The following is a 12586-nucleotide window of genomic DNA, read 5'->3' as shown; positions in this document are numbered from 1 at the left end:
GGTGTGTCAATTGCTTTCAGCCAAAATACTTCTCTTATTAGAAGCATGCCCTTGACTACCAAATGGTTCCTACATTCTGCCTTGGAGTCTCACTTTCTTATGAGCAATCTGCACTTCAACAGATTTTTAATTCCCCTGTCCCCTATACCAAAATAATCGTTTTAAAATAATTACTTTAGCAAACACAAGATCCGTGCGTGCACGTTCAGCACACAGTAGGAAAAACACAAGGGAAAAACACACACTTTGTTCACAACTTATGACATACCATAAGTTATGAAAATAGCTAATATTAAGATTAGAGTTTTAAAAACAACATTAATTAAACATTCAGTAACTCTAGTAAATTAGGGCTGTGTATGGCACAAAAAAGTGTCAGTTAACCCTGCTAGTCTCTTTATGACCACATCAAGCAAAAATACTAGCATATACTAAATTTACACTGAATACCTACATGCGAATTTCTTCTTCACTGGATAAATGCATCACTAACATGGTGACATGCAATGAGCCAGAGCGAACCATTGCTTTGGAAAGCCTTTGATCCTTTTGTATTATTGCATCTTGGACAGCCTGAATACTGCCAGTAATCTGGGAATAAAGACACAGAAACACCAGTCAGCCACTACAGCAATTACTGTATCCCATCATGCAAGTGAACAAGAAAGCACACAAACTAAAAACAAACGTTTATGTAAAAACCTTTCTAGCAGAAGGAAGTTCTACCCTCTGACAAAGCTGTGCTAATTGACCTGAGTGAACCCAAACTGGGTACAAATAGAGTGATTAATAAATCACTGGACACTCCCCATTACATCTAAATAGGAGCTTCCTTCCATAAGTATCATAAACTCCTGAAGCAGATTAAGATCATCCAGTTTAACACTGCCAGTAATACCAATAAAAAGCTTCTTCAAGGAATTTCTCTGTCCACTCTGCTAAACGTCTGTCTTGAAATGCACAGGTAAGTGACTGGAAAAAACTTATCTTTGCAGGACTGGGCACACACAAAACCAGAATATTCAGTAAATAATTCATAGAGATACCTGATTTGGAATTCTGATTATATTGTCCAATAGATATAACGTATATACTACCTTCAAATGTATTTAGACAAATTTTCTTCCAACAGGTATAGAGTTCTAACTTCATCAATCTTTCTTTTTAAAAATACTGGAATTACATTTTTTTTATTAAAGATAATTTATATGGTTATACATGCTCTATAAATTGTATCCAAAATGCTTACTGTGCTTGACATTATGCTAGTTGTACGGTAGCAATTTAAAAAACAAAACACCAAAAGCTTGCAACAATTCTTTAGTATGCTAGTGAAAACTAAATCAAGTCAAATAAACCTGATTACTGACAAAATGCACAGTGAGCAAAGACATTACAGACAAGTTACAGACTTTATACATCTTTGGTGTATAAAGTCTAAAAGAAGCATGCCAAAAACTCCAATCTCACTTTTTTGTTGTTTATTTATTTGAAATTCAGTGTTGAATACTTCACAAATGTACTGCACAGACTTCACTTTTATAAGATAAGCACAAGTAACTCTTAGGTATAAAAAAGCCCATTGATATATTTTAATTGCTCTGTTAAGGAACACAAATTTCCTGGGGAAAAAAACCCACAATCTAATGAGATTTTTCTGATTGAATTTTTTAAGATGAATTTTGCCATGCAGAAATTTACCTAATGAGCCATAGATATCTAGTAGTGTCATATAACTAAATTGTAACTCAAAGGAACCGATGGTAGCTAGGGTAAGGGAGAAGGATGGAAGGTAAAAGCTACTCGCCAGAAAAAGGGATATGGCATTTACAAAACCACAAGTGTCTTAAGTAGTGATGGACAGATAAAAGAAAATTCCACCAACATTTTATCATAAATCATGTTGTAATAAGACCATCTTCCTTTATATGTCAGAACTGACCTTATCCTAGATAAATAACAGTTTCATTGTCTCAGATACAGGAGGAATTTAACCCATATTTAAGCAAAGAACTGGTAAATGTGATCCCTGCTAATTACAATGCATTGACTGAATAATTATTCAAGTTTATAACCTAAAGCAAAACAAAGAAACGAATAGCAAATAAGTGTGATACTAATTACAATTTCATTCAATTTTCAACTAGTGCTTCTAAATTTAATTTGCAGCTGTTAGCTGGCAAAGGAAAAAAAATAAATGTAAGTGTACAAGCCCTTCAGAGTACAGAAGACAGAAGTGGAACTGTGTTGAACTATTTTTGCACAAGTAATAATGCCAAATTCAATATAAATTCGAAATTAATGGAACACTTTTAATTTCTGAAGATTCAAAATAATTAAAATGAAAAACAAGGAAACTGTTAATTTTCCAAAAGGAACAGTAGATTAAATATTTCAGAAATATCCTTTATTACAAAATTTCCTCTGTGTAAAGCTTAAATTACCAATAAAGTACAAAGAAATAATAATAATGCTTAAAATAATTTATTTGAATAAAATCAGATCTTCAAAAAAAATAAAGGTCTCTCATTACCAACTGAAATACTACCAGCAATTACCAGATTTACTCTGGCTATTAAGAAACCAGGTGTCTAAATTTTGGCTAACATTGCCTATAAAAATTCCAACATGTATTTTCTACTTTCAGAACAACTCTACTTCTAAGGCAAGTATAAACAAAACCTTCTAGCAAAATCCTAGAATTCCCAATTGCTCTGGGATTTAATTTAAGGACTTTTTTCTTTACCTCTGTAAATGATATGACTAAATAATGACATATAAAAAACAAGCGTACTTAAGCATACCTTCCCAATCAACCCTAGGGCATAGAAACAATTGTCAGCAGGAATTCTCAATTATCAGATTATATAACCCCCACATTATTCTTGCACTTGTTAAATCATGGAACCTGTTAAACAGATCTGGAAGATATTTTAGAATAAGATGTCACAAAAGATATCCTACAATATTGGTATCAGGCTATCCTGGATCTCATAAAACCAGCCTTTACAAGCTCTTCTTCACATATTACGTTTTGAAGAATCAAAGCCTGCAGTGTCATTTTCAAGCCTATTTTATTCTCATTTCATACGTTCTTAATCTTCTTTTACTTTTTCAGAAAACTGATAATACAGACGTAGGATGAGTTAAAATTCATCTGAGATAATTCTTGATATTAAAAAACCCCACAAACTAAATGCAAATGGTGTTAAACTGCTGGGTTCAACTTTTAAACATAAGGCACCTATTTTCCTTCTTTCAGACATGAAAGATATCAAAGATGTACCAGAGACAACCTGCAGCATGTAAGAAATCATTTTCATTTACTGCCTGAGACAACTCATGTAATTGTAAGAAAACACATTTTCTTAAAGAGTTCTTTGCATTTCCTGAATCTATGTGAACAACATCTCACTAAAACAACAGTATTTGAATTTTAAATGAGACGAATCATTGTACTGGAAAATCTACAAACTGCCAAGTTAAAACAGTAACACATCCAAACAGAAATTTGTATCTATAAAGAAATCTAAAAATATTGCTAGAGTTTTTCTTATTAAATTAAATAGGAATGTCTCTCTTCCTTATTCTACATGAACAACAAAATAGGCAATACAGTAGCACTACATAGGGGAAATTTCAGCCAGCTTCAGTAAAATCCACAAGACTGACAAACTGAATAAAAATGTAAGTATTTTTCCTCCAGTCTTTTTTAGAAAAGCAATTTTATTCACAAAAATGTTACATAACATATCATTAGTCATTGAATAGACTGCTAATGTTTCTTTAAAAATATCTGAAAAAAATTATTTTGCATATCAAGCACTGTTCTTCTTATAAACACATACAGCTGTTGAAGTAATTCTGGTTATACCAAATTAGCATAATAAAGAATGTCACCTTTGGATTTGTAATTGGAAGAGAAATGAAATAATTTGGCTGATATTGTTTATTCTTTTTCTTCTTTCTCTCAGTGCCCTCTTCAACTTCCCTTCCAGTAGTCCGCTTTCTTTTCTTCTTAATACTTAGTTCAGAAGTTGCATGCACTGAAGAGAAAAAAAAAAAAAAAAAAAACCAAGTTACTTCCAGCACACAGACATTTAAACAAAGACACTCTTAATATCACACCAACAGGAGCTGGACTTCAGTCAGCTGACTGGAACATGTCTTCCCACTCACCTGCTCTGCCCATGCTCTGAACTGTCTGACTGGGATCCAACTCTGATCTGAATTAATGTAGCCATACAAATGAAGTACCACACCTGAACTAACAGCCTACACCTCTAAGCAAGGTTTATAAGCTGCTAACACAAATAGACACACAGCTTCCAAACCACTGAGCCTCCCTTAGCCAATGTATGCAAATTGTCCTCACTTGAACATGGATATATATGACCGCAGAGCAGAAGGGCCAATATTAATCTTCAAAAATCCCATGCCTTCTGCATTTTGAAATATAAAACACAGTAATGCATAGGATTATAAAAGCAAAAAGTTGTAGTAGACTGACCAACCTATAGCACAGGAACCAAACCCACCCCAGAAGAAAATACCATCCCAGAAAGATCTGCTCTCCACCTCCTCCTTTCCCAGAGACCTTCTGATATAGTGAAAGAAATATGCCTGTCCTCAGTTCTTCCTTTGCACATAACTGTTTTTCTCTCGGCTCATTTTCTTGAGCCTTTACAGACCCTCTCCCACCACATGGCCTGATACATACCCATAAGCTGACCAGGCTGCAGACTTCCAGTGCCCAATTAGAAGTACTTCCAGCCCCATGCTGGGAATATACATATTGAAAGACAGCTCACAAAGCCCATTACCTGAGAAGCTCACATACAGTAATGTGAATTGACATATGAAATGTCTTTATTTTGTGACTCATTGCTCCACAGGATAACAAAAAGGTGAATTCTTAATATGCTCAAGTCCTGCAGGACTGAATATTAATAAAAGAAGCTCTGGACTGTAACCTGTTTGTAGGGAGACTGTTCCATGTGCATAGCCCATGTGTCCACACCAACAGGTAAGACTAAGAACAGAGTGCATGATGTGTCTATGCTTTCATGTAACTTCTGTTTAATGTACTTACTAGCACATTCGTCTTCAATATCTGTGTCCACAAATGGCATTTCTGCCATTAAAGAGTCTACTGAAGCAGCAGCACATGGCTCTTCTCTCTGTTGTGTTTCTTCCTTATTCCCTTCAAAGATTTTCTTTTGCTGTACATTTTCCAGCCCATCTGTAATATTTTTAGAATAACTGGGTCTTAGTTTTTTATATAAATAGCTGAGACACTACACATAATCAACACACCAAGTAAACATTTCATTAATTATCAGCAAATATTGACATATAACCCCACAAGGATCCTGTTCTCCTCTGTCAACAGATCAGTAAAAATATCTCAACATTTTAAGTGAAATAGCAAATAAGGAGAATTCTGCTTTCTATGTTTTAACAGCCTATGGTCTTGTTTGGTTCCAAGTAAATGAAATTACTGCAAAAACCACCAAACTCATAACTGAGCAAAAAAAAATAATACCCTCCAGACATCACATAAAGTTCATTTTAGATAACAGTAATGACATATGAAATTCAGTGCAAACACTGGCAAATTAATTCCACTGTAAACACACTGAAAATGAGGCATGAAGAAGGAGGACGGGAATCCTATTATTGCACATATAACAAAGGGTTCTCAGCTGACTCTATCATTCAGGAATGAGATGATTACTATTCCTGCATCTCCCACTCAGTATAGCATATTTTAGACAGCAATAATCTGAATTTCTCATTCTAAAAACTGACTTTTAGTGTTTAAGCTAAAGAAGGAAATCAGTGTAAATGAAAACACATGTCGCATGTACAAAGCTCTACACGAAGCTCTACACCAGAGTAATACCACAATCACAGAATATTTTGAGTTAGACAGGACAGAATAATGTCCACTAACAAGTTTTTTAAAAGGTCTTTTCCCCCAAGAGTACTAACTGAGCGTGAGTAATTTCCTTATGTCTACTTCACGCTTCTGCATCAGTAAACTCTAATATTGTCATTTTAACTTATACCTTAAAAAAAAAAAAGAACAAGCAAAATCTTCTCCAGCAGCAAACAACGGGCATAAAATCAGGCACCCAGCAATACTCTTTTGGGACAACTGCACAATGGGATTACTGTAGTAGAAGGAGCCGTATGTTAGAATTGCAGTTTATCCCAGGACAGCTCATTACTACAGACAACACACTTTCAGAGCTCCTCTCATGACCAGTGCAGATGGCCCAAATCTGGCCTAAGAGGGAAACTCAGCAGCAAAAATGTACACTATGTTCTTGAGGCATGCAAGGCTACACATGCATAAAATCGATATTACAGACCCAGTGTGGGTGATTATCATCCTGTGGAATGTTTCTTACACATATCACTTTATGCTAGGGAAGATAAATAAAAGAACAACCTGATTCAATGCTAATTCATTCCAGGCTAAAGTAGGTAGGCATAAATCACTCTGTGGTTGTTGTTTGACACCTAATTTTATCCCCCCAGGCTATTCAAAGGAAACAAAGTATTTAGCTTTGTTACTTGTTCCTCCTGCAGACACTTAAGAACTATGCATAACAAACAGATGCTAAAGCAATAATAAAATTATTACTTAACATTTAGATTAAAGCTCACACAAAACAGATTGTTTCTGGTATCCACAAGCATACAGAAAATAACCCTGGATCCAAAGAGATCTCAAAGACAAGACAGAGGTCCATGAAACCGACAGACAAGTAGGTCAGGCTGGGGCAGAAAACTTCAAAATTCAGCAGTGCAGAATCATCATCAGCTGGGAAGCAAAAGGGGTTTGTTAAGGTATCACCAGCTACAGAACAAGGACTCACATAAATCTGAGGGGTGTATATTGCAGATTACAGGTTTCCTTTGCTCTGTCTGCTCAAAAAGCAAGATACTTGTGCCACTTTGCAAAATGCTGCCTGTTCACAATAGTAAAGGCACAGCTAAAGTAATTAACAATGCACCTCCAGTAAACCCAACTAAGCAGGCACTATGTCTAAATTTTACAGGTTGTGCCTCTACCAAAAAAAACCAAAAAATAACTCTCTCGCTTTTTTGGAACTACTAATTAAAGAAATCAGCAACAAAATTCAAGAGTTGCATTCTAGTCAATAAAACAACATGAAAACAAGATTTTTCAAAATTATTGACATAATATTGATAATCTGAAACCTAGAGTACACAACCAGGTTCTGTAGGAACTCCTTGACCATCAAGCTGTTATAGGATAAGCTCTTTTACTTAATTGCATGCTTAATTACATTTGCTCAAATTTCATATATGAGTAGGTGTATTCATTATTCCTTTACTCATATTTAGGTCACTGCTGATCTTCACCAGCATTTGTAATCTGTTCCAGCAGAAAAAGAAATCATTATACACCTACCTCATAGAGACCACAAAAATACAGAGCAATAAAAACATATCTGATTGTGCTCTCATACCAGCTGCCTTCTCTACATACTCAGATTATCGTTTCAGATATAATCTTCTATTATTTGACATATAATTATCACAGATCACAATGAGACTTGATCTTCAGGCCCTGTTCCCTGTTCATTATGTTTATGTTAATGTGTTTAATACGTTTATCACAGAATCAATAGGTGGGAAAAGACCTCTGAAATTGAGTCCAACTTATGACTGAACACCACATTGTCAACAAGACCATGGTACTAAGTGCCATGTCCAGTCTTTCCTTAAACAGACATGACTTCAACACCTCTCCCAACAGCCCGTTCCAGTATCAAACCACTCTTTCCATGAAGAATTTCTTCTGAATGTCCAACATAAACCTCCCCTGGTGCAGCTTAAGTCTGTGTCCTCTTGTCCTGTTGCTGGTCGCCTGGAAGAAGAGGCCAATCCCCACCTGGGGAGGATACAGCCTCCTTCCAGGTAGTTGTAGAGAGATAAGATGCCCTGAGCCTCTTGCTCCAGGCTAAACACCCCCATCTCCCACAGCTGCTCCTCGTCAGGCTTATGCTACAGACCCTTCACCAGCACCATTGCCCTTCTCTGGACATGCTCCAGCACCTCAATGTCCTTCCTGAATTGAGGAGCCCTGAACTGGACACAGCAGTTGAGGCTTGGCCTCATCAGTACCAAATACATTGTGATAATCACTGCCCTGGTCCTGCTGGCCACACTATAGCTGATCCAGGCCAGGATGCCATTGGCCTTCTTGGCCACCTGGGCAAACTGCTGGCTCATGTTTCGTTGACAATCAAAACCATTACTCCCAGGTCCTTTTCCACTAGGCCATTTCCCAGCCACTCTGCCCCACCCTATAGTGCTGTGGGGGATTGTTGTGATAATCACAACAAAGGTGATACACTCCCTATTTTTTACCCCAAGTTCCAGTGAAAGCTTCCTGCTCAGCCAGGCTAGTCTTCCCTACCAACACACAGGGACTGCCTGCTCCTGCACCTTCAGGATTTCTTTCCTAAAGAATGTCCAGCTTTCCTTGGCTTCTTTGTTTTTAAGAGCTGCTTCCCAAGAGATTCTCTAAATCAGTGTCCTGAATAGGCCAAAGTCTGTCCTCTGAAAGTCTAAGGTAGAGGTTTTGTTCTTGCCCCTCCTTACTTCACCAAGAACTGAAAATTCTTATTGCATTGTGGTCTCTCTGCCCAAGGCAGCCTCTGACACCACATCTCCCACCAGCCCTTCTCTATTTATAAAGAGCAGGTCTAGCAGGACACTGCCCCTGCAGGCTCCCTCACCAGCTGTGTCAAGAACATATCTTCCAAATAAGACTCCAGGAACCTGTGCTGGGTTTCCAGCAGATGGAAAAGGTTAAAGTCTCCCACAAGAATAAGGTCTAGTGATTGTGAAACATCAGCCAGCTGCCTACATGATATTCCATCTGCCTCTTCATCCTGGCTGGATGGTCTGTAATAGACTCCCACCAGGATATCTGGCTTACCAGCCTTCACCCCAATTCTCAGCCCTAGGTACCTAACCTTATCATCAGTATCCTCAAGCTCTGTGCAGTCAAAACATCCCCTGAAGTTCAGAGACACCCCACTGCCTCTTGTTCCTTGCCTGTTCTCTCTGAAGAGCTTGTAGCCACCCACTGCAGCACCCCAGCCATGACAGTCACCCCACCACATTTCCCTGATGGTGTCATGGCACGATGGCTTCCAGTTCCTCCTGTTTGTTACTGCAGGCACTGGGGTAGATGCACTTCAGCTGGGCTACTGCATGCACCCTAGGCTCACCCCCTTCCCCCTTCAAACCTTCTCAGTCAGCCCTCCCAACTCACTGTCTAGAATACTTTTTCCCCTGTTAGACAGGTGAACAGCATCTGCAGGCCTGGTGCTGCATAAATCCCCCCAAGATCAAAAAACCCCAGATTCCACCAAAGGCATCATGTTTAAGCTGCTTGTTGATCACATGGGTTTTCCTGCTCCTTCTGGCATTCATCCCTGATACAAAGAAAGTGAGTAAAACTTTACCTGTGCTCCTTTCCCTTCAACAAAATAACCCAGTGCCTTGAAGTCATGTTTGATTACCCTGGTACTTCTCTCATCAACCTCATCACTGTCAACCTGGACAGCCAGCAGTGGGTAGTAACCAGAGGGCAGAATTAGCTCAGGGAGTCTCTTGGTAATACCCCTTACCTGGGCCACAGGAAGTCATCAGACTTTTCTGTAGAATGGGTCCAACCTGCATACAGGGCCCTCAGTTCCCCTCAGAAGGAAATCACCCACTACAGCTACTCCTTCTTTCTAAAAACCTGTATTTGTGATCTGCCTGGTTGATTCCCTTGGTCTGGAAGACCCCCCAGATAAACCACTGTTGTCTGCATGACCCTCAGGATCCAGAGCCTCCCTACATATACCACAAGGGCACCTGGGGAGGTGGGGGTGCCAGGAAGGGATTCTTCTACCTCTCAGAGCAGCAAGTCTTTTCCATTCCCATTCCCCTCCATCTGATGGCAAGAGGGTTGGGGCTCCTTGACTCTGGCTGAGCTTTGACCCGCTGCTTTCTCTTCATATTTTTAATAACAAATGCATTCTTTAGAGACAGTTGAACTGCGAGCTGCTGTAGAAATAGATGGTCTAGTGTCGATGCATTTTGAACCTCCAGTGCTGGCACTGCAGTTTACATAGCTAACAAAATAATAACAATAAATAACACTAATACTACTACTAATAATAATAATACAGTTTCCTGTGGAAAAAAATTGTGGGGTTAGTGTTCAGCTAGGTCAGATAAACAGGGAACTAAAAAGAAAAGGAGTAGTAATAAACTTAGGGGAAAAAATGTGTTCAATCAGGTCGGATGCATACACAGTCGCAAGCATAGGGACTGAGCGGGGCAGGCAGGGAAGCGCCGGAGCCCTATTAACAAGAGCCCACAGTTAAGTTTAAAAGTTTTCCCCTGCGCCCCAGCGCCCACCCGCAGCCCAGGGGGAGGCGGGCGCGGGGTCCCGCCAGCGCCCGTCCTCTGCCCCCGCCCCGCACTGCCCCGCACTGCCCCGCGCCTCTCACCGTGCTCCGGGGCCGCGCTCCGCGCATCGCCCCCGGCCCGTTCCGCTCCCTCCGCCGGCCGCAGCGCCATGGGCACGGCCCTCCGGCCGAGCACGGCTCGGGCCGCCGCCGAGCACAGCGCGGGGAGGAGCCGCTGCAGCAGCGGCCGCATACCCGGCCGGGACGAGCAGCGCTGCCCGCCAGGAAGCCGCGGGGCCGGAGCGGGTCTGGCGGAGCCTCCGCTCCCCTCGGGGGAGCAGCGGGGGCACGGGGCCGTGCGGCCGTGGAACTACAGCTCCCGGCACGCTCCGCGGCGGGGGGCGGGGCCGCCCTCGGGAAAGCAGCGGGGGCACGGGGCCGTGCGGCCGTGGAACTACAGCTCCCGGCACGCTCCGCGGCGGGAGGCGGGGCCTCCCTCACAGCGAGCGGCGCGGCCTGCAGCCGGGGATCCGCGATTCGAGCGCAGCTTTCGCTCGGTGTCTGAGCTAAAAGTGGCTGCCCCAGCGCTCGCCCCAATGGGGGGCTGCAGCCAGCGGGAGTGGCGTCCCTCAAATAACCGGCTGTAGCTTAGGGCGGCAAAGCGGTAATGATCAGTAATTTAGCAGCGGTCTGGGGGCGAATAGGCGGTCTTGCTCTGAACGTGCTCTGCTTTAAGCAGCCCCGGGCGCTCTAACCGCTGGCACTAAGGGCTCTGCTCTGGCTGTGCAGTCTCGTGTTGGAAACGGCCTCAAGGGTGATGGAGAATAGAAATTCAGAGTTTTCCTGAAGTTGCCGAGTAGATAGTAAAAACTGACTAGCAAAGAAAGATAAAAGGATGTAAAGGTATGCACACCGGGTTGTGAGAGTGGCTGGAACCAGTGGAGAAACAGATAAAAGGGCTGCCTATGGGAGAGGCTGCTTGTCTGCGGGAAGGAAGGGGAGATGGTCCTTTCCTGCTTAAATAAAGACTTGGTGCCTCTTGGAAGCCAAATCCTGTCAGGGTGTTTGATGGGAGAAGCCAAGCTAAATGCCACCTGGTGCTTTTGCTGATTGGCTTATCCATGTAAACCAGATCTGAGGGAGCAGGTGATATATGTGCACATAAAGATTCCTGTTTTCATTTTTAAATACAGTAGGGATGGTGTCATCACTCATCAGTGAAGGAGTGATGTTAGTTGTAAATTCTCATCAGGCTGAACTCTTGCATTTTTTACCTTTGGCAACCAGCCCATACTTGAGCCTCCCTCCCTGAGTTGTTTGCTGACAAGCCCTTAAAATCTTACAATACATTCCCACAAACACAGTGGCTAACTAGTCCTTAATTTTATACCATACACTTCATTACGTTCTCAACTTGTAAAACAAACTATTCGAAGGTGCTGGCCTGGAAGCCACAACACACTTCCACAAGCTCCCTACAACAAAGTTCAGTATGGGAGGTAGAATATGACAGCCTTGTTTTGTCCAGGCAAAGCAAGAGAAGAGAGAAAGAAAGAAAGAAAAGGGAGAGAGTTACAAAGAGCATCACCAATCCTCAGATTCTGCATTAGTCCTGCTGTGTTGGAGGGTCTGGAGCTGGAATGATGAGAAAGAGAAGGAAAAGACTGTGAGAGGGTCTGACCTGCTTTCTTTTATAGATAACCTGGTGCGAGCCTCTTATGTAAACCAGATCTTTTGCCCTGTTTTGTTCACGTGTGCACAGCCAGCCCTTGGAACCCTCCCACAGGAGGTGAGTGGGGACAGGGGCACTGAGCACAGGTGTCAAGGTGGAGAAGGAAGTTGGGTCAGAACAGTGCTGCCCCACCTCTACACCTTTAGATCACACCTTTCCCATTGTAACAGGCACAATGTTTGAGACAAAAAAATGCTTATGTCTGGTTCTCCATAGATGGCAAAAGCAAATAAATAAAATAGGATGGTTGGAGGATACAGTGTGGCTGCTGGAGGCTAGAAGCTGGTTGAAAGAAAAGTGAAAAATGAGGCAGTTCCTGTATTTGGCTCTTCCTTTTACTGCTCCTTTGATCCATTTAGAGCTGTGTTTGCCATTCATATGGAATTTTAATTTGATTTGCATA

The 12586-nt window shown here is 41.4% G+C and overlaps 1 protein-coding gene across 6 annotated transcripts in view; it reads right to left on the bottom strand.

Moving 5' to 3' along the window:
- Window positions 1-12083, bottom strand: part of AKAP7 (A-kinase anchoring protein 7) — an 80578-nt gene extending 68495 nt beyond the window's left edge. For 2 of the 6 annotated variants that reach the window (XR_008840056.1, XM_056487048.1), the window contains exons 1-4: window positions 10554-10834; window positions 5093-5242; window positions 3901-4046; window positions 455-591 (exon numbers count right to left, since the gene is read on the bottom strand). Coding sequence is in view for 5 of the 6 variants with exons in the window: in XM_056487048.1 (XP_056343023.1) it covers window positions 455-591; window positions 3901-4046; window positions 5093-5242; window positions 10554-10704 (584 nt within the window). In the remaining variant the exon portion in view is untranslated. Of the gene's footprint in view, window positions 1-454; window positions 592-3900; window positions 4047-5092; window positions 5243-9796; window positions 9816-9949; window positions 9969-10553; window positions 10837-12039 lie in introns of those variants that run through there. The other 4 variants (XM_056487051.1, XM_056487050.1, XM_056487052.1 and 1 more) reach the window with 4 other exon arrangements.
- Between the last annotated feature and the right edge of the window lie 503 nt (window positions 12084-12586).

Source organism: Oenanthe melanoleuca, chromosome 3, assembly GCF_029582105.1.
Source record: "Oenanthe melanoleuca isolate GR-GAL-2019-014 chromosome 3, OMel1.0, whole genome shotgun sequence".
Lineage (NCBI taxonomy): Eukaryota > Metazoa > Chordata > Aves > Passeriformes > Muscicapidae > Oenanthe > Oenanthe melanoleuca.
This window is presented reverse-complemented; position numbering and strand designations above follow the sequence as displayed.